This window comes from Neovison vison, chromosome 1 (genome assembly GCF_020171115.1).
Source record: "Neovison vison isolate M4711 chromosome 1, ASM_NN_V1, whole genome shotgun sequence".
Taxonomy (NCBI): Eukaryota; Metazoa; Chordata; class Mammalia; order Carnivora; family Mustelidae; genus Neogale; species Neogale vison.
Window position 1 is genome coordinate 82,296,685 of NC_058091.1, and position 22,837 is coordinate 82,319,521.

A 22,837-nucleotide genomic window follows, 5' to 3' on the forward strand; every position below is an offset into this window, starting at 1 on the left:
ATCACCTAAGTTGATAAGAAAGCTTCTCCAAGACATAAATAATTATCTATAATTTTAAAGATATTTCCCACAATTCTTTTCTCATTGAGCCCCTTGATGCTTAGGCCAATTATGTTGCATTTAAATAGAAAACTCAGACCTTTCCTTGAGCTTTAATCTGTTGGCCAGTTGGGAAGACCAGACCCACAAGAAACATACCGTGTGTGCAATTGTAAAACACACCAGTTGTGAAAAGTAAAAATTTCAACTTGAATGTGTAAGTGGTTCTGAGGAGTTGTTCTGCTATAGCAGAACTGTAGCTTACCCCTAACTCTGAGTTAGGCCCATTGTGACCTCAGTGGCTCCCAACTTAGCACCTGAAGTAATTACTAGATAGTGGGTTAGTTGATGTGGGCTCATATTCTCTGGGGTGGCCACTTGCCTCTCCTTTACTATACCATTAATGTTAATGGACCACTGTGGCACATGTTATCCCTGAAGATGATGAACCATCCCATATCTCTATATTTTTGTAAGCTTTGTAGGTAAAGGTAAGACAGTGAAAAGCCCTCTTCAAATAAGCAAAGTAAAATGGAAGTAGCATTCTGTGCTATTAGGAGGTATTAGGAGGTGGGGGTCCCTGGCTGGCTCAGTTGGAAGAGCATGGGACTCTTGATCTTGGGGTTTTGAATGTGAGCCCCACATTGGGTATAGAGATTATAAACAAGCAAACAGACTTTATTTTAAAAAAAGAAGGTACTGTTTATGGTAGAGTTGGTTCTCTTGCCACTCAGATATCTTACCTCTGCTATTGAATTTATGACTGTTCAGTTGGATGTCTTACAACTCAGCTCATCTGTTCATTTTAAAGGTAGTTTCTCTGTGTCATCTTCAAATAATTATGAGTCAAAATAGCTTACTTGATGGTTTTTATTGTTGTTCTTTTATAAGGCACAGTTGGTGGATCTGAAATCTGAGCTGACAGAGACCCAGGCAGAGAAAGTCGTGTTGGAGAAAGAAGTCCACGATCAGCTTTTACAGCTGCACTCTATCCAGCTTCAGCTCCATGCTAAGACTGGTCAGAGTGTTGACTCTGGTACCATTAAGGCAAAACTGGTAAGTAGTTTAGTAGGTGGCATATGCTAACATGTATTTTAGAAGGTGAAGAGGACAGTTTTTAATGAGGCTTTTGAATATAGAGGGTAATATATACTTATTGTGGGAAATTCAGAAAACGTAGTAGATGTAAAGATCTTTACGATCATCCACAGTCTTATTAGCTAGGGTGAAAAGGGATAATACCAATAAGCAGTTGATATTTAGAATAGGATTGTTTTCCTATTTGAAAGTATCTGTGTAAATATATTTTAAAGGTATTTGTGATTATAACCTGTAAACATAATTTTTGCCCTATTGGATCGGTTAGGATTAAGTTCTGCTGCATGTAACAGAAAGCCAAATAACATTGGGATTATTCTCGAGTAGTACAAATTATTTCTTCCCGAGTCTGATATAGGTAGTCTAGAGCTGGTATAATAGCTCTATAGATAACTAGGTATATCCAGGTGCTTTTTGTAGTTTGTAGTTTTGTAGTCTGCCATTTTTAGCTCATGGTTTCCATCCTTAGGATTTCTTCATTCCAGGCAGGAAGAAGGAAGAATCTAAGGGCAAAAGGATGCTTCCAGGCTGCATTAACCTTCTTTAAAGAACTTTTCATGAAATCCTCCTCAGCGATTTTTGCCCGTCCAGTTAGCCATCTCACTGGCAACCCCAGCTTGCATTTCAGCCTCTTAGCTGGTCACATGGCCATCTCCAGTCAATCTGGAGCCCTGTTAATAAGGAAGAAGGGGAAAATGGAATTAGGTGCGAACCAGTGGCACATTTTTTTCTGTTGCTCTTATAAGCATTTTTCCTGCTTCTGAACATTCTTTAATGTTTGTATAATACTCATTATAGACATTTTCCATAATTAACCTTTGCCCTCTTAAAACAGGTTGTTTCAGTAGAAAATTTGAAAGTTTCATTTCAGCTTAATCTCCTATGTATTAAGTGTGTACTGTGTGCCAGACACTTGTTTGTCTCTAGAGGACACAGCAATAAGACAGGTACAGTTTGGGAGAGCCAGGAGATGAAATGATGATGATGATAGTCATACATTTTTAAGTTTTACTTGATTTCCATTAATTTCATTTGATTGGGTTTCTAATACTGATGTTAGAATTTATTTAACTGAGTATTTATTTAAACATTTTAAATTTAGAAATTCTATGAATTTTAAGTTAGTAACCTTGTTCTGTTTAACTGAAATGAGTCAGATTTCTCGCTGCTTCTTTGGGATGTTTGATGGTAACGTTGAGAAACAGTGTACTTTTTCACTAGAAAAGCATTTACTTGAAGTTTTAACATTAGATCTGAAACAGGGTGCTATAGTGGAAAGGCACTGAAGCAGTTAAGTTGACGAATTTTGGTGAAACAAGCAGTTTTAATCTAACACTATAGAGTTACTATTGCTTATGGATTTGCAAGTATATTTGTTCTAATGAACTTGAACCCCAATGATGTTCAGCATACAGAAATTTTCATTATAATGATTATACCACTAGATACATTCATTTGTTTGATATTTTTCTAATTATCAAACTTTTTTCTTATATCTTAAGTCTGTCCCCTCTGTGGAGGAGCTGGTAAGTATGTTGTTTCTGTTTTGCGTTAGTATGTCATGCTGAAGTGTTCTTGGTGTCTTACTTGCATATTACATGTTGTCACTTTGTATTTGGAAATGATATTCATGATGATAGTTTCTTAATCTGCCAGTACCTGAAAAGTTTGCTCTTTTCTCACTGCACGTTGTTAAAGATTTTTATTTTGTTTGGGATTTGTAACCATTATTTGCAGAACCCATTAATAATTGACAACTTCTGAGCCTTGTAACTTGCTCAGACCTCTGCTTCAAAAGAGCAGTTGGTTTTCCCACTTGAGTGTTTGGAAGTTACATTAAGCAGATCTAGGTTTTTCCTCTTTTTCTATTTGAGTTTATCCCCAGAGAAAGAATGTGCATGTTGGTTTCTTATTCACCCACTGCATGTATTATAACTTTTTAGCAGTCTTGGAATAATGGTGTGGCTTTTGAAACAACTGATTTTTGAAACTCTTTACTAGAACTTATTTTAGAAAATATCAATATATAAATTCTTAATATTTTCTCACTATCCTAACCTAATCAAGTTCCATTTTGTCTTATGGCTTTATTTCTTGTGGTTCTCTGAGTAGAAAATGAGCTTCTTGCTTATTACCTATTAAACAGGTTAACGAAAGATACATACTTTTTCTTTAAAACTAAAAGTTATTAACTTCAGTTTTCTTAGACCTATTTGTGCTTGCAAATGTTATTTTCAGGCCTGAGAGTTTGTCAGATTCATTAGGGGTTTGAATCATGAAAGCAAAATGGTGACTTATGCATTTCTTAGATTTCATTAATATTGTATAAATAACTCATCGAAGTAATTTTAAGTAGATACTTCTCAACATAAAGTTTATTTAGTCCATAAACCAAAGAATACTTGCTCTTCTGGAATTCTTTTTCTGAAACAAATAGCATTAACATAAGTAAATTTCATAAAAAAGATTTTTGTTCATGTCATCTAAACTGTGGGTTTTTTTTTTTTTTTTGGAACTGATACTTGCCTTTTAGGAAATAGGTCCTGAAATAAATTGTGATTTTAATAATTCCAAGGTTGTTGTAAAAGCAGGATTCTAAATTATTCAAAATCTTGAAAAACAGTATCTAGAAATTATGGTCTAATAGTTATATTTTTTTACAGAAGTTGAAAAAGCCTGATAATTAGTTTTCCTCTATTTATAATAATGAATTATTTTTAATCAAAGAGGTGATAAATATATCTGCCATTTGGTAATTATTCATTTTAGCTTGTATATTTTATATGTGTGTTTAAGACTGATACTCACTGCCTTGTATTTGAGTGTATCATATATTGAGGCTTAGCTGTATCATTTATTGATATACTGTTGTCAAAACAGTAGACCAAAGCAGACAGTTAAATTAGTGCCAAAATATATTCCAGAATTATTAGAAGTTTGTTTAAATTTGTTTCTCAGCTTCTTAATATCCATAATAAAAAGGGGAATCATTATAATTATCAGTACCCATACAATAGAAACAGTATCACTTGCCATTTGCTCAAGAGAAACATTTTTTCTGGTGCTGAGCTAGATCTTTATTTGTCTCACAAAAGGGACATAGTGAACAGTGTCTTTCTTCCACATCTCGTCAACAAATACAGCCACATTTTCACAAGATTTATAGATTCTCTGTATCAGCGAGTCAGTAAAAGCAGTTTTGTAAGGTAGTGAGTAAAAGCAGTTTTGTAAGGTAGTGAAAGGATAAATGGAAGTTTACAATGTTTGGATAGTTTTCTTGATCCAAAAATAACACTTAAAATATTTAGCAGGGCCCTTACTCAACTTTCAGAAGAGTTTTATTTAGCCACATTTTGTGTGTGTGTTTGAATTTGACTGCCTTTAGGCAGGATTTTGTACCTTCCATTTTCCACTCTACTTTGTCTTGTATTGGCCTCTCTGTTTTGTGCTTGGGCCCTGAAGTCATTTATGTTAGTCACCCCTGGTTTATAGGAATAGATGTAGGAAGCATTATTTCTCATGTGTAAGCTCGTGATAAAAATTGGATGGCAAAGATCTTGAGGTTTTATACTCTGGCTAACACCTTTAATTCACATATATGGACTATCTACCAAGTGGAATATGGGACGGGATCCTTTTATGAGAGCTAAAATTGAATGTCCATCCTACCTCATAGAAGGCAGGTGAGGCCCTGTTTTCCTCTGCAAACATTTTCATATTTTAACTTCATTCACTTTGGTATATGGACAGATAGATGAATCAGATCCCTAAATTCAGCACAGATATGCTTAAGTAGAAAAAAAATTTTAATGTGTAAATGTTTCAGTGCATTTGTTACCAGCATTTTTCCATGACCATCAAACATTCTTTAAAAAATTAGAGTGTTCTAATTTAAGCAGTGTAAGTTTCTTATAGTCCTCTAAGGTAAATCAGCTGTAGAATCTATCTGTGTAATTGAAGGATTTTGACTTGTTTATAGAATTATTGCATTAGGAATGCCTGGGTGGCTCAGTCTGTTAAGTATCTGCCTTTGACTCATGTCATGATCCCAGGATCCTGGGATCGTGTCCCCATCAGTCTCCTTGCTCAGCAGGAAGCGTGCTTCTCCCTCTGCCTACCATTCTCCCTGCTTGTGCTATCTCCCTAATAAATAAATAAAATCTTTAAAAAATAAAAAAAGTTTAAAAACAACATCAACAAAAACAGCAACAAAAAAGAATTGTTGCGTTAAAGTTAATTAAATGTTTGGATGCAACCACCAGAATGATTATTTTTATTTTATTTTAGTTTCTTGAGACATTTTTAGAAAGGAAATAGAGAGCAGATGTAATTATTCATTGAAGCCACTCCTATTAGTATATTATGACGTGAGCTTAGAGAAGACTAATTCTCTTAGTATCCTCAGTGTCAAAGTACCCTAAAGCACGGAATTATCTTATGTGGAAGTGGTCCCGACACCTTCTGGTACTAGTTAAAAAGAATTGGATCCACATCTTTGTTTTTGTGTTCCATTTTATAGAAATGAAGTAACTTTTATTACATGCTTTCATTGTTGGTATTATAGACTGTGTGCGCTTTTACGTATTTTGAGGAACATGGTCTGTTTTACCAAAAAGCCTTAAGAGTATTTTCATTACATTGCACTTTTTTGTATTTGTTTTTGTTTTAATGAAAATAGGAGAGGGAGCTTGAAGCAAACAAAAAAGAAAAAATGAAAGAAGCTCAACTTGAAGCTGAGGTGAAGTTGTTGAGAAGAGAGAATGAAGCTCTTCGAAGACACATAGCTGTTCTCCAGGCTGAAGTTTATGGGGCAAGACTGGCTGCTAAGTACTTGGATAAAGAACTGGCAGGAAGGTGTGTAGAAATGAGTACCTTGTACTCTGAGGTAACAAATTGGATATTTAATGACGTTGATTCTTACCTCTTGTAGTAAATGAAACATTAATCTTTAAAGAGTTATTTTACAGTGGGTATAGCTTATTGTTGTTCTTACTGATAGCATTATATATTGCAGATTTATTTAGCCATACTACATAAGTATTTCTGGTTTACACACACACACACACACACACTGATAGGAACTTATTTTGAAACGCTAAAAACTCTAGATCTGCACTTTTCAGCCATTTCCTGCCTCGAAACCATAAAAGATGATGTTCACATGTACAGCATGACTTCCATAAAGAATTCTTTCTATGATTATTGAAATGTTATCTTTTTTGAACCTCCAAACACATTGGAATGGCAGTGACTTTATCATAATAATACAGAGTTCTGCTTGCATTAATTTTTTAAAGTTAATTATTCACAGACTTTGGTGATTTATTATTTTTGGTAAATACTTTTTTACTCATTGTTTTGATACCACATTAAGAACTGATGTGGAGCAAGTAAAAGTAATTTATATCATGTTGAAGTGACCATTTTATGACTTTTGCCATATTTAAAATAATGATTTTGTAAAAAAAAAAAAAACTCATTAAAAGAAATGTTTTTGTACAGTTAGACTCTTATAAAGACCTAATATTCAATAGTATCTGAGTTTATTGACCTACCCTGATTGTATGCAAGACGTGAAACATGGTCATTGACATTAGTCTCAAAAATTGTTTTGAGATGTATTTGAATTAAGTATATGATTAGAAAAGATCTCATTCATTCTTTTTTAGAGAAATTAGTTCTCTCTTGAAGATATCTGTTCTTTTCAGACTTTGGTATTTTATAAATCTGAGAGACCTCAGGAGGTTCCTAAAGGGATTAGTTTTATTACTAACAGGTTTATGCAAAAGCTACTTGTGTTCAGTAGTTTTTCTGAATTCTCTCTGTAATAAAAATTATAATAATGAAAAACTAACTGAATTAACTCTTTTCTCAATATAAAGGGTCCAACAAATACAGTTACTAGGACGAGATATGAAGGGACCAGCTCATGATAAGCTGTGGAATCAGCTGGAAGCTGAAATACATTTGCATCGTCACAAAACTGTGATCAGAGCCTGTAGAGGACGTAATGACCTGAAGCGACCAATGCAAGCCCCTCCAGGCCATGTATGTTTGCTTCATTACTCTTTCTTTTTTTTTTTTTTAAAGATTTTTTATTTATTTATTTGACAGACAGAGATCACAAGCAGGCAGAGAGGCAGGCACAGAGAGAGGAGGAAGCAGGCTCCCTGCCGAGCAGAGAGCCCGATGTGGGGCTCGATCCCAGGACTCTGAGATCATGACCTGAGCCCAAGGCAGTGGCCCAACCCACTGAGCCACCCAGGTGCCCCAACTTCATTATTCTTTCTTACTCAGTCTCTTCCTTTTTCCTTTAGTCAGAAGTCCTTACCATGTTTTTTTATTCTAGTGGTATTTAAAGCCATTATTTTAAAAGGGAGAGTAGAATTAAATGTATTTTGAATAGATACATAAAGTTCTTGGTTGACTTACCCTGAAATGCCCTGAAAGTGATATTTCTGAAAACTGAACTGTTGCTAGCAAAGACCTATTGCTCATGCTTTGGCTCAAATTTCAGAATTTTCCTGGATCATGATTATGCATATTTAAATTGTTTTTTAAAGCTTAGCAGAGAACATTAGTAATTTGTCACTAATAATTAAAATTATTAATTTTAATAAATATTTTTAAGTAAATTGATTAATAGATTGGCAAGTATTTGGGAGGTAGTTCTTAAAGGAAATTTTTGGTATCTAGATTCTATTATAGTTTTTTCCACCTGTTTGGTCTTGAATTAAGATGGAATTTGAGATCTGTGTCCAACTGTCTGCATCTGTAGCCACCAGTGTACAGGGCTTTTCTATCTGAATAAATCTTGATTAAATTTCATTACTACACCTGTCTGAAAATATAAGCCCTTCCATAATAAAAGTATGTCTGACTCCTTCCCAGTGGCTTACATGTCTTAGTACCAGATAAACCATGGCCTCAAACAAGTTCAAGTATTTGTTGCCTCTATAAAGATTATTGTGAGAAGAATTGACATGTACATGAAGTTGGTGAGAGAAGAGTGGGGATTACAATAAGCATTTATGCCATTGTCTTCTCTGGCACATGGTGGACCATTAAATTCCAAGCAGTGGCTAGACAGCAAAAGGTATTTCATGCTACCTAAAGGATTATGAACTTTTACCTGATAATCATGGGATTTTTCATAAAATGGTACACTCAAGATTTAACATTATTTTGACAGATTACTTTGGCATAGTGAAGAGAATATATTGGGAGAGGGCCTACATGAGAAAGACACATTGGTAACCTGAGGAGAAAGTGATGAATGTAGGGGGAGTATATTTGAGAGGAAGGGTAGCTTTGAGAGAATTAGAATCAAGAAGAGTTGGGGGCACCTGGTTGGCTCAGTCAGTAGAGCATATGACTCTCAAACTCAGGGTCATGAATTCAAGCCCCACACTGGGTGTGGAGCCTATTTAAAAAAAAAAAAAGAATCAAGAAGACTTGGTGATTAACTGCTTTTGGTTATGTGGGTAAATGAGAAGGAAGAGTATAGGCTTTTGGTGCAGGCAGTTGAGTGAGATGATGGCATTCACTGATAAAGCAAATAGAGGAAAAGGAAGATTTGGGGGAGAAATACGAGATTTGTTTTCGACATGTAAATTTGAGGTGCCATTGGGACAAACAAAATATATCCATTTGACTATATGACTCTGGAATTTAGGAGAAGTCTGAGTTGAAGAAATATTAGGTAAATCATCTATCTGTTATAACCAGACTATGGAATTGATTAAATAACCCAGGGAAGTATATAGAAAATTAAAAAAATAGGAGGCCAGGGATGGAAAGAAACTTCTAGGGAGTGAGGGAAAGTCATGTATCACCGAAGAAGGGAGTCTGAAATGGAGCTGTCAGATATAATCCATCTATTAAAGTAATATAATAGAAACCAAGGAAAAGAAGGTTTCAGAAGGGGTTAGTGAACAGTATCAACTTTCCACAATGTTTAAGTAGGATAGTGACTAAAATTTATACATTGGATATAGTCATGTTGGTTGCCAGTGACTGTAGAGAAGACAGTTTTAATAGAACAGGTCAGCACAAAACCCTAATTACAGTGACTGAAATAATGAATGTGGGAGGCAAGGAAGTAGATATCATAGGGATTAACTTTGTGTGAAGGTTAAGGAAAGATGGAGGGTGGTAGCTAAAGAAGATAGTAGATAATTAAAGGTTTTTATTTTGTTTTATGTTTTCACATGGTTGGTATTCAAAGCTGGAAGAGGCTTAGAATTTGTTTATGTGCTGGACAGGGAGGAACTTAGCAGAGAAGGAAAAAGTAAAGGTACCAGAGAAAGGTTAATTATGGAGCAAAGTCTTTTATTTAAGAGGTAGACTCCAGAGCTCAACAGAATGAAAAGTAATTAATGATTCAATTGGCAATTTGTTTTTTTAATTCTGCAAATTAGTTAAAATGATGTAGATCTTTATGATATTTTCTAGTAAAAATAAACATCTTACTACTTTTATTTTTTTATTTTTTATTTATTTATTTTTTTAAAGATTTTTATTTATTTATTTATCAGAGAGAGAGGGAGAGAGAGCGAGCACAGGCAGACAGAGAGGCAGGCAGAGGCAGAGGGAGAAGCAGGCTCCCTGCCGAGCAAGGAGCCCGATGTGGGACTCGATCCCAGAACGCTGGGATCATGACCTGAGCGGAAGGTAGCTGCTTAACCAACTGAGCCACCCAGGCGTCCCCTACTTTTATTTTTTGAAGATACTTGCTTATCAGCTAATTCCTGGCAATAGTTTCCTTTGTAATGTCCTACAATTTAAAGGGAGATGAATCAGTATAAAAGAAACTAACAAAAACATGAGAAAATCATCTATCTGTTTCACTAAATTAACAGAACTACTATTTTTATTTTACCATTTTATCTGTTAATTTTTTTCTTACCACTTTACTGTGTATCCATTCCAGGAAATTAATGAAGATTTTTAAAAGCAAGTTATATAGCTTGGGTTTACTCTATTTGATGTATCATTTAAGTAGTACTAATTTTTCTTCTTTTTTTCTCCCATTAAGGATCAAGACTCTTTAAAGAAAAGCCAAGGTGTTGGTCCAATTAGAAAAGTTCTTCTCCTTAAGGAAGATCATGAAGGCCTTGGCATTTCAATTACAGTAAGAAGTAGTGCTTCCAGTCTCCTCTTCTGTAGTTAACTAGGATAATTGTGCTCCTGTGTTGGACATCCTTGGGAAGCAAAGTATTCTGGATATAGTCTCTAAATAACTAAATTTATTCCCCTGGGCAATACCACTTTTGTGTAAACTTTTTTTGTATGTAAATCTTCCTAATGACTATTAAGTATTACCTCAGTAAAATAAATACTTTATTAAGCATAATTTAGCATTTTCATTATGACTGGGGTTATAGTTTTATACAATATACTCTGATTGCCTCTAGGACCTTTGAGAATGGGTATGATTGTTTTCTTCTATGTTAAATGACTCCAGATTATATTGTTCTTTTCTCTAGAGTATGTGTTACCTTTCTCTTGACTACTTTCTTTGTTGTCAGATTTCAGTGGCTGTTGAGTCCAAATATTCTTCCTTTCTAAATTTGGTCCCTTTATAAACAGTTGTCTTGGGCAGCATTTCTGAGATCAGCTATTATAAAGTACATATATTTGGAGTCATTTTGCTGTCCTTAGAATGTTTTTTTCCAGAAGAATGAATAAGATGGGTTACCCTGTTTTTCATTTGGTAATAATTAGATACTGCCTAAGTTCTTTTGCTTTTTGGTACTGCTTAATACAGAAATATTTTTTATCATAAGAAGTTTACCTGTCAAGTTTATATACAAGTTATGTACAAGTTTATACCTTGACAGGTAGAAATCTGTCAAGTTTATACCAGTAAATAGGTATTTATTGAATACCTACCTGTCTTTTTGAATGCACTGCCATTAAAGAGCATAAATTTTAGAAGAAATAATAACAAATATATATATGTTATATATATATACACACACATGCACAAGCAATATGTATATATATGTACATATACAATATTTGTATACATACACACAAATAATACACATATGTATGCATACACAAATAATACACAAATAATTATAACACAAGCTAAAAAGTGAAAGGTACCAAATAACTGCATTTCATCAATTCTTTGTTGCATATTTTTCATATTTTAATATCTCTGAAATTCAGATTCTTACACTCTTTCAGTGATTTTTGTAGTACGTAAAATAATGCTAAGTCATATAGTGATTTAGATTTGATAAAATCTAGTAGTGCTAAGGACTATTAATACGTAAAATATTTTTATTTATGTTTAAAAGAGTTTAGCCGACTGTAGTTTTTTCATTTGGTGTTTGTTTGGTTTTTTTTTTTTTTTTTTTTTTTTTTTGACTTTGGAATGTGTTTTAGAAAGCACATTTGGAATGTGTTTAGAAAACATGTATGTTATCGTTTTATTCAGAGAGAACTTTGATACTAGTAATAATATATTTACCATTACCTAAGTGGCAAATAATACTTAAGTCAGTATTTATACAGGATAGATGCTTACTGAAATGTATTTTTAAGATGTTTTATTGTAAGATGTTTTATTGTTAAAATAGTAGAATAGTCTGTGACTGTACAAAGAGTAAACAAATTGACTACTTTTTTTTTTTTCTTTTTTTTCTTTCTTTCTTTTTTTTATTGGTTAGGGTGGAAAAGAACATGGTGTTCCAATTCTCATTTCTGAGATCCACCCAGGGCAACCTGCTGATAGATGTGGAGGACTGCACGTGGGAGATGCTATTCTGGCTGTTAATGGAGTTAACCTAAGGGACACAAAGCATAAAGAAGCTGTAACCATTCTTTCCCAGCAGGTAAGTTTCTGTTTTGCAGTTAAAATTTGATCTATCAATTGTTTCTTCTCGAATTTACTGAATATTTTATACTTCCTGTACTTAAGGCTTTTCAAGTAGTGAAGTGTTTTTATATAGACACTAGTTCCCTTTGATTTGGGCCTTTTATAGAAGACATTCAGCCAGATTTACTGAAGAAGATTTTGTTTGCCCTTTTCCACAGCTGTATAACTTTAAGCAAGTTACTTAATTCCTCTGCTCTGCTACAGTGTCCTTATCAGAGAACTGTAAGGGTTATGTATGTTGATTCATATAAAGTGCTCAGGACAGGACCTGGTACTTGGAAAGCAAAACATCATTAATGACTAAAACACTACAAATAGAAGGTATAGAAAACGTAATGCTAGAAGCCAACTGGTTTTACAGACGTAAATGTTAGAACTGAAAGGGTCCTTAGAAATCATTTAGTCCAACCCTCTTATTTAAAATGAGTAAACTGAAGTTCTTAGGGATTAAATGATTTGGTCAAGGTTGCAGAGAAAATAAATTAGAGTTGGGATTCATACCCACAAGTCTTATTTGCTACCAAGTTTTTTTGTTTTGTTTTCCTTTTTTCCTTCAAAAAGAAGGTTGAAGAAATTAGATTTTGATAATACATTGAGATGTTTGTTGGATCATCAATGTAGAATTGAATCTCAAAGTTGAAAGTAAATTTATAGGTCATGTGGTTCAACTACACATTGTATAAATCTCTACAATATCACTAATTAAATATTTATATTAAAGGGGGGACTTGTTGATAAAGTAGTTCATTCTGTTACTGTACATTGCTGATTTTTAGGAAGTTCTTCCTCATATTAAGCCTAAAATCTATCTGCATGACTGCCACCCACGGACCTAATTCACTTATGGAAGACTACCGCATTAATCCATCTCTCTCCCCCAAGTGGTATTTGTAAGCATTATCTGCTAAGAGAGATCTCAAAATGCAACCGTAACCTCTTTTAGTTGGTGTTTTCTCAACCCAACTTGGCCATATCCGGTGGCATTAAGAGTGAGATGAATGGGAGCTGTGGTAAAGGAAATACAAACAGGCGGTCACAAACTTTTAAGGAAATGCTAAGCGTGTATTAAAATTTTGAAAGATAAACATCCGGGAAAGCAGCGCACCAAAGATACTGACTTAGCAAGTGACAGTGAAAAATGGCATGCTTTCTTTGGAGCAAAGGCAGGCCATAATTTTCAGAGTTGCAAATACCAGACTTGTGTGTAGTGACTGTAGTCTCTTATTAAATGACTTGGAATGTTTTTTATTTTTATTTTTATTTTTTTAAAAGATTTTATTTATTTATTTGACAGAGAGAGATCACAAGTTGGCAGAGAGGCAGGCACAGAGAGAGAGGAGGAAGCAGGCTCCCCGCCGAGCAGAGAGCCTGAGGCGGGACTGGATCCCAGGACCCGGAGATTATGACTTGAGCTGAAGGCAGAGGCTTAACCCACTGAGGCACCCAGGCTTCCCTGGAATGTTTTTTAAACATAAAATAATCTGTAACTTTTTACTTGAATCTAAGTTTTTTTTTTAAAGAATAGCAGTTCAGGGGCGCCTGGGTGGCTCAGTCAGTTAAAAGTCTGACTCTTGGCTTCAGCTCAGGTCATGATCTTCAGGGTCCTGAGATCCCGCCCCACATCAGGCTCTGCACTCAGCGGGGAGTCTGCTTGAGATTCTCTTTCTCCCTCTCCCTCTGTACTTCCCCTTGCCTGCACTTTCTCTGTCTCTAAAATAAATAAATCTTAAAAAAAAAAAAAGAAAGAAAGAATAGCAGTACAAATACTACATTTATTTATTTAAGTAATCTCTATCCTCATCATGTACTTGCAACCCTGAGATCAAGCTTCATGTGCCTCTTCTGACTGAGCCAGCCAGGCGCCCCCAAATATGATACATGTAGTCCAGTAGAAAGAACAAGGATTTTAGAGTCAAATTTTTGTTTTTCTGGTTTACTTGCTCATTATGTTGGAAAAATTATCTGCTCTTTCCAAAGCTCATTCAGGTTTCTCATTCATGTAAAAGAGACTGTACTATAGTAGGGTTATTCTGAGGATTTAAGGATATAGTTTCGCACAATAAATAAAATAACTATTATAATAATTGCTGTTAACATTATGTTACTCAGTAAAAGTTAAGTAAAGGCTCAAGACCTATTCAGTAAGAAACAAGAAATCATTTTGTAGAGGTTTCTTGAATTAGTCAAGGAAAAGTTTGTGTGATGCCCTTAAGTGCAACTTTAATAGGACCACTTGGGTGGACTCACTATGTCAAGTACAAAATGGCAGAATAACTTCTAAACTGAACATTTGTTCTAAAATTTTATAAGTTGAGTAGTTAAGCATTTATTTTTAGTGGTCTGTTAGCAAAAATACTGTGACTGGTACAAAGAGCTACTGTATTATTAAAAGGAAGTTAGGATTCATGGGGTTGGTCTGGACGTGATGGCCTTTGTGTATTTTTCTATCTTTTGAGAGTCTAGAATTTAATTATTTGTTATCTTGAAAGGAGCTACATTTGAAGTCTTAAGTACTACTTCTCATGCCTGTTACACATCCCAAAGAATTTGGAAACCATTTTCTGAGTATAATTATAGTAACTTGATTTCCTCATTTTCTTTCTTAACTTTAGAGAGGAGAGATTGAATTTGAAGTAGTTTATGTGGCTCCCGAAGTGGATTCTGATGATGAAAATGTGGAGTATGAAGATGAGAGTGGACATCGCTACCGTTTATACCTTGATGAGTTAGAGGGAGGGAGTAATCCCGGTGCTAGCTGCAAAGACACAAGCGGGGAAATCAAAGTGTTGCAAGGTAAGAATTACTCTAGAAGTTATTAATGTATTTATCATTAGCAAACTTTTAAAATACAAAATTTTAGATTTCTTCAGTAATAATCTTTTAATGATGGGAAATCATCATTAACAAATTGAAGCTCTCCTTTGCTTATAGTTTTATTGCATACTGGTCACTGTGCCAAAATGTTACTTACATAGAAGTTTCTTGGTTCATCTTGGACTTTAAGATAAGTGTATTACCAGTTAACTGAACTCCAAATGATCCTTGAAAAATAAAAAAAGAAAAATTCAAGTGTTCTGGATTCTGGAATAAAGACTGATATATATGCCTTTTAGAGTAGATACATATCTTACTGTCATCTTGCTGTGTTAATGCAGATTCTTCTTTCATAATACAATGATTTGTAGACTAATATGAATATGTTATTAGACCATTGTCTTAGGATTATTATGAGAATCAGGATATGTGATCTTGAGGATTTTTGGTTTAGTTCCTTTGCTATTATTTACACATATTGTTCAGAGAAATTCTAGTCCTTTCTTTTACATAGAGCAGTGGTTCTTAAATTGTGATCTGTGAATCTCTGGAGGTCCCTGAAGACTCTTCAAGGGAATTCATGAGATAAAAACTTTATAATAGGGGCATCTGGGTGGCTTATTCCGATAAGCCTCTGCCTTCAGCTCAGGTCATAATCTCAGTATCCTGGGACTGAGACCTTCTTTCTTCTCTGAGCTCCCTGCTCAGCAAGGATTCTGCTTCTCCCTCTGCCCTTCCCCCTGCCCCCTGACTCATGTGCACGTGCTCTCTCTCAAATGGATAAATAACTCCCTCTGCAAAACTGTTCATAATAATGCTAAAATCTTATTTCTGGTTTTTTTTTTTTTTTTCCTGAGTTGATATTTGCACTGATGGTGCAAAAGCTGTGGGGTAAATTCCTGTTTTCCTTAGTATGAATCAAGGCAGTGGTGCTACTCTTAAAGTAATCATTGTTTCTTTCTTGCCATCTTCTCAGAGTAAAAAACAAAAAGAAAGAAGAATAAAATGCCAGTTTCATGAAATAGTAAAACGGTTCATTTTATTAAATCTTGACCCTTGAATGCATATCTTTTTTGTATTGTGTGTTATGAGATGAGAAGTATACGTAAAGCACTGAGTCTGCAAGCTGAACCAAGATGCTGGTCTCAAAGAAAAGCATTCAAGTAGTTAAGTAGCTAGCTAAACTGGCCATTTTTTTTCATGGAAGACAATTCTGACTTGAAGAATGACTGACAAATTATGTTGTTCAGACTCTTTGGCAGCCATTCTCTTCAAAAGGAACAAGATGGGGCACCTGGGTGATTCAGTGGGTTGGGCCTCTGCCTTCAGCTCAGGTCATGATCTCAGGTCCTGGGATTGAGCCCTACATTGGGCTCTGTGCACAGCAGGAGCCTGCTTCCCCCCACCCCCCGCCCTGCCTGCCTCTCTGCCTACTTGTGATCTCTGTCAAATAAATAAATAAAATCTTTTTAAAAATAAATAAATAAATAATAAAAATGAAAGGAATAAGATGAGTCTATCATTTCAGGGAAACAACTGATAGTGTTTATTGCCAATGACTGAATTTCAGCTTTCAAGTTACATTGAGAATTTTGTAAGACACTTATCAGTCACCATGAGCTTGACAGCTTTCCAACACTACACTTATATAATAAGATTGGTGGTGATGTTAATAAATGTGATTTTTTTTTTTGATATAGTAAAAATGAAACATCTCAACTTTTGGAATTGCTATATAACTCAGTGATCTAATATTATTCAAAAGACCAGTGTAATATGTTACAAAATCCTGCATGGCTAAGAGTCATTCAAATAGCAATATAGACAAGTGGATTTTAATATAACAGTGTGAACCGCTCAATTCTGTGGCGAGCAATTTTGGTATAATATCAAAGAAGAAAATTGACAGTTAGCTGAAAAGCCTATTAAAACTACTCTTCCCTCTTCCAACTGTGTATCTTTATGAGGGTGAGCTTTTTGTATACTTGTAATAGATTGAGCAGAGGCAAAAAAACAAAAACAAAAAAACCAAACAGCTATCTTTGATAAAAACCAGACTTTATTTTTTTAAAAGATTTTGTTTATTTTCTTGACACAGAGGGAGGGAGAGCATAAGCAGGGAGAGCAGGAAAGGGAGAAGCAGACTCCCCGCCGAGCAGGGTGCCTGATGCAGGGCTCAATCCCAGAACCCTAGGACCATGACCTGAGCCGAAGGCAGATGCCTAACCAGCTGAGCTACCCAGGTGGCCCTAAAGCCAGACTTTAAGGATATTTGCAAAATTGAAAATAAGTCATATTTTTTTTTAGCTCTCTCAGAAATTCTAATTACTAATATGGTAAACATCAGTAACTCACACAACATTAATAAACCACATGAACAAAACTCTTTGGAATCCACAGTACTAACTAAGAATGTGAGGGCATCCTGAAAACCAAAAATGAGAATTTCTGGCATAGAGTTATATAGTGAACTGATGAACTAATGTTTTTGTGGTAAACCTGGAGTTTATTAATTATCTACACGTAGACAGCAATAGCAATTGTGTTCTCCCCATACATCTTGAACACAACTATTGTGGCAGTATGTCAAAACTGTACACTCTTGGGCTGCTTTCCGTACGATTTCATTGTCCTTCAGCCTTTCTGCTATTTTCTGTCTGGATCAGAAGGCTTCTTCCTTCCTTTCTTTCTTTTTTTTTTTTTTTTTTTGCAGCTGAGGCTAAAAGACTTCTCTGTCACCTATGTAAACTACAGACCACTTAAAATATGACTCATATAACCACAATGTATGCTTTTATGATTTGTTACTATTAATGGACTCAAATCACAAAAAATGTATCCATTGGTTACTGTTGAATACGTGTCTGTACTTCATAGCTTACTAAATAGATGACATAATCAACTCTAATCTATTGTAAGCCCAGTGTCTATTTTTTAGATTAACCAAAATTTGTTTTAGATTGTATCTGGACATTGTCTTGCCAGCAACTCTGATTTTTAGCAATAAGCTAGTCTTTGCCTCAGTGCACTGCAGTTAAGTAATCTGAAAGCAAAATGTAAAAGAAACATGTAGTTGGTTATTATATATTTGTGTAAGTAGAACTTAACTGAATTTTATAATTGTGTATATTCAAAGTTTCATGGAAAGTCTGATAGGAAATTACATATAATCTTTTGATAGGTCCAACAGAGAATATGAAAAAATATGTACAGTGTTTGCTGTCTGCCAGAAGAAGGAAGAATCCCTTTGTCAGAAATTACTAACTTGATTAATTTAGGGCCCCATTATTTGCCACATTACTATTAATAATTATAGTGGGCATTCCTTTGTCTTTGCTCAATAAAGCTACAAGATTTTTTTTGGACTAGAAAGTATCTGCTTTTTTTCTCCTTCCTTCAGGGTTTAATAAGAAGGCAGTAGCTGATGGACATGAAAATGGAGACCTAGGAACTTCAAGTGAAACTCCCGTAGAAGACAGTGCTTCTAAACTAGACGATCTGCACAGTCTGTATCACAAAAAATCATACTAAATTGACTGTATCTCCGGACAAGATTGTTGATCAGACTCCTCTGAGTTTGGGGCACTAGGGAAACGGTGACAAAGACTATACAAGATCAAGGGAGGCTTGTAGCCTAAATGACAGGCGGGTACCTCAGGGCTTCATGTGAACAATTCTAAATGCGTAAAACTCCCGGTTTTCTGTGGTATACCATAATTAGCTATTGCATGTAAAGCGACTTTGATTTTCTTAAAATTGTAAAGCACCAAAGCATGTGTTTCCCAAAGGGATATTACTAGGCTCTTAAGTACCAAATGAAGCACTACTGTTTTATTTGGCTCCTTTTCCATTTAGTAGAAGGACTGTGCTAACCAGAATTTTATAAGAAATAGCCTTTAAATACAAGAGAATAAATGAATTCATATTATATATACCAGAATGTTAAGTGTGGTATTTCAGAGACAGAACTTAACTCAATGAATTGCAGAAATGTAAGCTTGACTTAATTTTTTTTCAATTAAAAGAATGGTTTTAGTTTTTTAATTTAATTTATTGTGCATCCTGATACCTAAATCAGTTCTTAATGATCATTTATTGTAATGAGTTTGCCTTTCAGCTTTATTCAATGCAGTAGAAAATAGTTTTCTTTAAGGAATCCTTTATCAATCAATGCTGCACTAGAAATACTTTCTCAAAAGTTATTGTACGTTGTACTTTCCTGGTTTTTGAAAGAAATGCAGATGAGTGTAAAATATCTGTCCTCAATTATGTTATCTGTGTGCATGGTATTGGAGCATTACATTATTAATGTTTGGACTCCAGTGGTTTTTTTTTTTTTTTCTGGGATCCACAAAAGACAGTTTTATACATTTTGAGTTGTTCATAAAGTTTGTCTTGTGATAGTCTTGGTACTTAACGATACATTCTCCTGGCAGTAAAAACTTAGATTTGTCAGTGAAATTACATTGCGTCTACACAGCAGTTTTCTCTCAAAGTAACTTATTTGCCAATCATTTAAAAAGCCGAGAACGTTTTGATACAGTAATTGTTCGGGTTGGCTTTTCATCTCAGTGTTTGCTTGAGGAAAGTGCTGTCATTCACAAACTACAGATCTGTTAATTATCTTATCCTGGGATTAAGCCCGGGAGGGAGCCTGCTTTTACTGCTTTGCAGGCTACTGTACCCTGCTGGGTAAAGTGAAAACATTGCATTTAAAGAGGTGATAGTTTTGCCAATATCACTGATTTTTTTAAAGGCTATACATTTAAGGGGATATTAAGTGGGGGACAAGCCTACAAAGGCTTTTAGAGTATTACCAGTATCTTCATGTCTAATATTCAGATGTTATGTGATATATAACACTTTTTTGTTGTTGTTTATCCTAGATGCACTATATATTTGTTCATAGGTAAATCTGTACAATGTATATACTTTCTTTGGTGGTTTTGCTATTTATAAATTTTATGTTTTAACTGTTGCTCATTTATGGTTTGTTTTGGGTGGTTCAGTTCATCTGTATATCACCATATTAGTTTTTAATAGAAATGCACTTCATAGTGTATATTGTTACTGATATTAAATACATTGTTAGAGTAATGTTGCCTCCCAGCAAAAGCTAGTATTTAATTGTACAACCAAATTAGCAAGCTCCATGTTATTGTTTGCTCCTGACAGGCTAGGCCTCTTACAAGAAAAAAGAATTTTTTATGCATTCCCCCTACACCAAACACATACCCCAGGCATGACATGAGAACTGCAAGCTGGAGATGAGCAAGTTTATTCATTTAGCCAAAAAAATTTCCATTGCAGTGTATCTGAAAACACTTTTGTTGTGACTTGAAACCATGTTCTTGTTTTTTTTAAAACACAGCCTGGGATGGAATGACCATGGCAATTTTTGTTTTTGTTTTTTTCAGAGAATATCCTTAATCTACTAGACAGAATCCTTAGGAGATACTAGCTAGACCTTTTGATTTTCGAGAACAATCTAAAAGCCCATGAAGAGTATTTTAAGAGCCTTGAATTAGCATTTCTGTGGAGACGCAGTGTAACATGGATCATATGGGATGGTTATGATATAAACTCCTTTCAAGGGCTGAAGAGCAGAAGGAAGAATTTCACAGGTAGTTTAAGATTGCCTAAGTCAGTTCTGTTTTCATTCCTGCTTCACCCTGGTTTGCAAAGTCTGTATGAGAACCCCGTTGTTCAGATGTAGCTTCCTGGCAGGTCAGAAAGTACCCAGTTAGAAGTTCATTTTAGAATGGTCTCTAGGGGATGAGCTAAGGATAACAGATGGAATGAGAAGCAGTTTTTATATTTTCACATTTATAGGGAAGAAATTCCTAACACTCAGGTTTCTCAGACAAAGTCAAATAAACAGCAAAGAAGAGAACTGTTGCAAAGTTAACCATCACAGTTAAAAAGGTAAAAGAAAAATCTGCAAGTAAACAACAGAAGAGCTGAGGGAACATGTTCAACAATGTGAGGGTTATGTGTATGTGTGTATATTTACATTTTAGCCTCTAAAATTCTCTTCTGCAGTATCTGTTAGGAGTCTGATGGAGCAACAATATTTGGGTTTATGAGGCTTGTTAAAACAGGTTTAAGAGAAATGAAAGGTTGTGAGTCTTGGTAATTATAACTCAACAGCTGTCAAAAGGTAACACGGCTTGTGCTTGGTGCTGGTTTTACTCCCCACACAGTGGACTTACTTTGTTTTCATGTTAAGAAACAAAATGCATTGATTCATGTGTAAGTCACACATTATCTGATATCTTTATTATGTATTCCACCGTTATACTTACTCAGTCTTCCACATAGGGTTGGCCTCAAATATATAGGATTTATGACAAATGTATTATATCTAGTTAAGTTGAGTTTAATATTTTTTTATTAGCCTGTAAATAAAGATGGCATCTTCTACATTAAAATGGTATTGAGCTCATTTTCTTTCTTTTTTTTTTTTTTTTTAAGATTATACTTATTTGAAAGAGATAGTGAGAGAGAGGGAACAAAAGCTGGGGGAGTGGGAGAGGGAGAAGCAGACTCCCACTGAGCAGGGAACCCGATGCGGAACTCGATCCCAGGACCCTGGGATCATGACCCGAGCCAAAGGTAGATACTTAACAACTGAGCCACCCAGGCACCCCTGTATTGATCTCATTTTTTAAAAAAATAAACATTTTAAGTTTCCCATTAAATATTTTGGTTTATTTCTGGTAGCCCCTATCATTTGTACTAACAGGCCATCACGTTCATGAAAAGGCTGAAACCTAATTACTATAGTTGAACAATTTTTTTTTTTTTTTGGTAGGAATTAACTGTGTGATCATAGGAACTGTTTACTCTGGGTCAGTTAAAAACATGGTGGTTGGAAGGAGCTGTCAGAGCGACTGTGGGGCCAGTGTTTTGTTAGAACTTAGCAGACTAGTCTCCTTGGGTTAGTTTTGTGTTACAGATTTTGATATCCGTGTTCTCTAAGAGGATAACTGAAGCAAATTAAAAAACATCCTGTTAGATACCATGTAAGAAGACATTCTTCCATTTTATCATCTGAGCCCATATAGTTGAGAAGTTTCCAAAATAGGTGTAAAATAATTTTTAGAAACATATGTAAACATTATTCTGTTTAATTGCTTCAGAAGTTTTAGATATGGTCACTTATGTCAAAGGACTAGGTGTAACATATGTAGGAATGCCTTTGCTTTGTTAGGGTATTTGAGGTCAATCAAGATAAAGTTACAAATGATATTTTACTCTTAGTATTGATGAATACAAATCACATTTCAGAAAATTACTTGAGTTACCAACATTCAGAAATACTTTTTGTCGTTGATTAACCTTGATTTAGACCTCATAGAATATGCTGTCTGTATGGCAGTTTAAGCTTCCACCCCACCAAGCAGTTTGGAAAAGACTTTTTCTTTTCCAAAGAATGAATTCCCAGAATTCATTTGCATGGATGTTGTTCAGTCTATGAAATGTAAAAGATTATTTACATTTTGGGTTTTGTGTGTGTGTGTGTGTTTTACATTTTCGGGTTTTTTTTTTTTTTAAGATTTTATTTATTTATTTGACAGAGAGAGATGACAAGCAGGCAGAGATGCAGGCAGAGAGAGAGAGGAGGAAGCAGGCTCCCTGCTGAGTGGGACTCGATCCCAGGACCCTGAGATCATGACCTGAGCCGAAGGCAGCGGCTTAACCCATTGAGCCACCCAGGTGCCCCTACATTTTCTTTTCTTTTTTAAGATTTTATTTATTTATTTGACAGAGAGAAATCACAAGTAGACGGAGAGGCAGGCAGAGAGAGAGAGAGAGAGGGAAGCAGGCTCCCCGCTGAGCAGAGAGCCCGATGCGGGACTCGATCCCAGGACCCTGAGATCATGACCTGAGCCGAAGGCAGCGGCTTAACCCACTGAGCCACCCAGGCAATCAGTGTTCTAGTTTAGGTGGTTTTGTATCTTTTTTAACTAAAAATATTGCAAGTTACGTTGT

General features: G+C 35.0%; 1 protein-coding gene across 3 annotated transcripts in view; it reads left to right on the top strand.

The window, feature by feature from the left end:
- The window catches only part of GOPC (golgi associated PDZ and coiled-coil motif containing), a 42,161-nt gene that overhangs the window by 18,901 nt on the left and 423 nt on the right, over positions 1-22,837 (top strand). Inside the window, exons 2-9 of one of the 3 annotated variants that reach the window (XM_044249984.1) lie at positions 931-1,095; positions 2,640-2,663; positions 5,816-5,991; positions 7,020-7,185; positions 10,175-10,270; positions 11,820-11,984; positions 14,641-14,821; positions 18,243-21,273. In XM_044249984.1, the coding sequence (XP_044105919.1) occupies positions 931-1,095; positions 2,640-2,663; positions 5,816-5,991; positions 7,020-7,185; positions 10,175-10,270; positions 11,820-11,984; positions 14,641-14,821; positions 18,243-18,373 (1,104 nt within the window). In that variant the 3' untranslated portion in view covers positions 18,374-21,273. Of the gene's footprint in view, positions 1-930; positions 1,096-2,639; positions 2,664-5,815; positions 5,992-7,019; positions 7,186-10,174; positions 10,271-11,819; positions 11,985-14,640; positions 14,822-18,242; positions 21,274-22,837 lie in introns of those variants that run through there. The other 2 variants (XM_044250004.1, XM_044249994.1) reach the window with 2 other exon arrangements.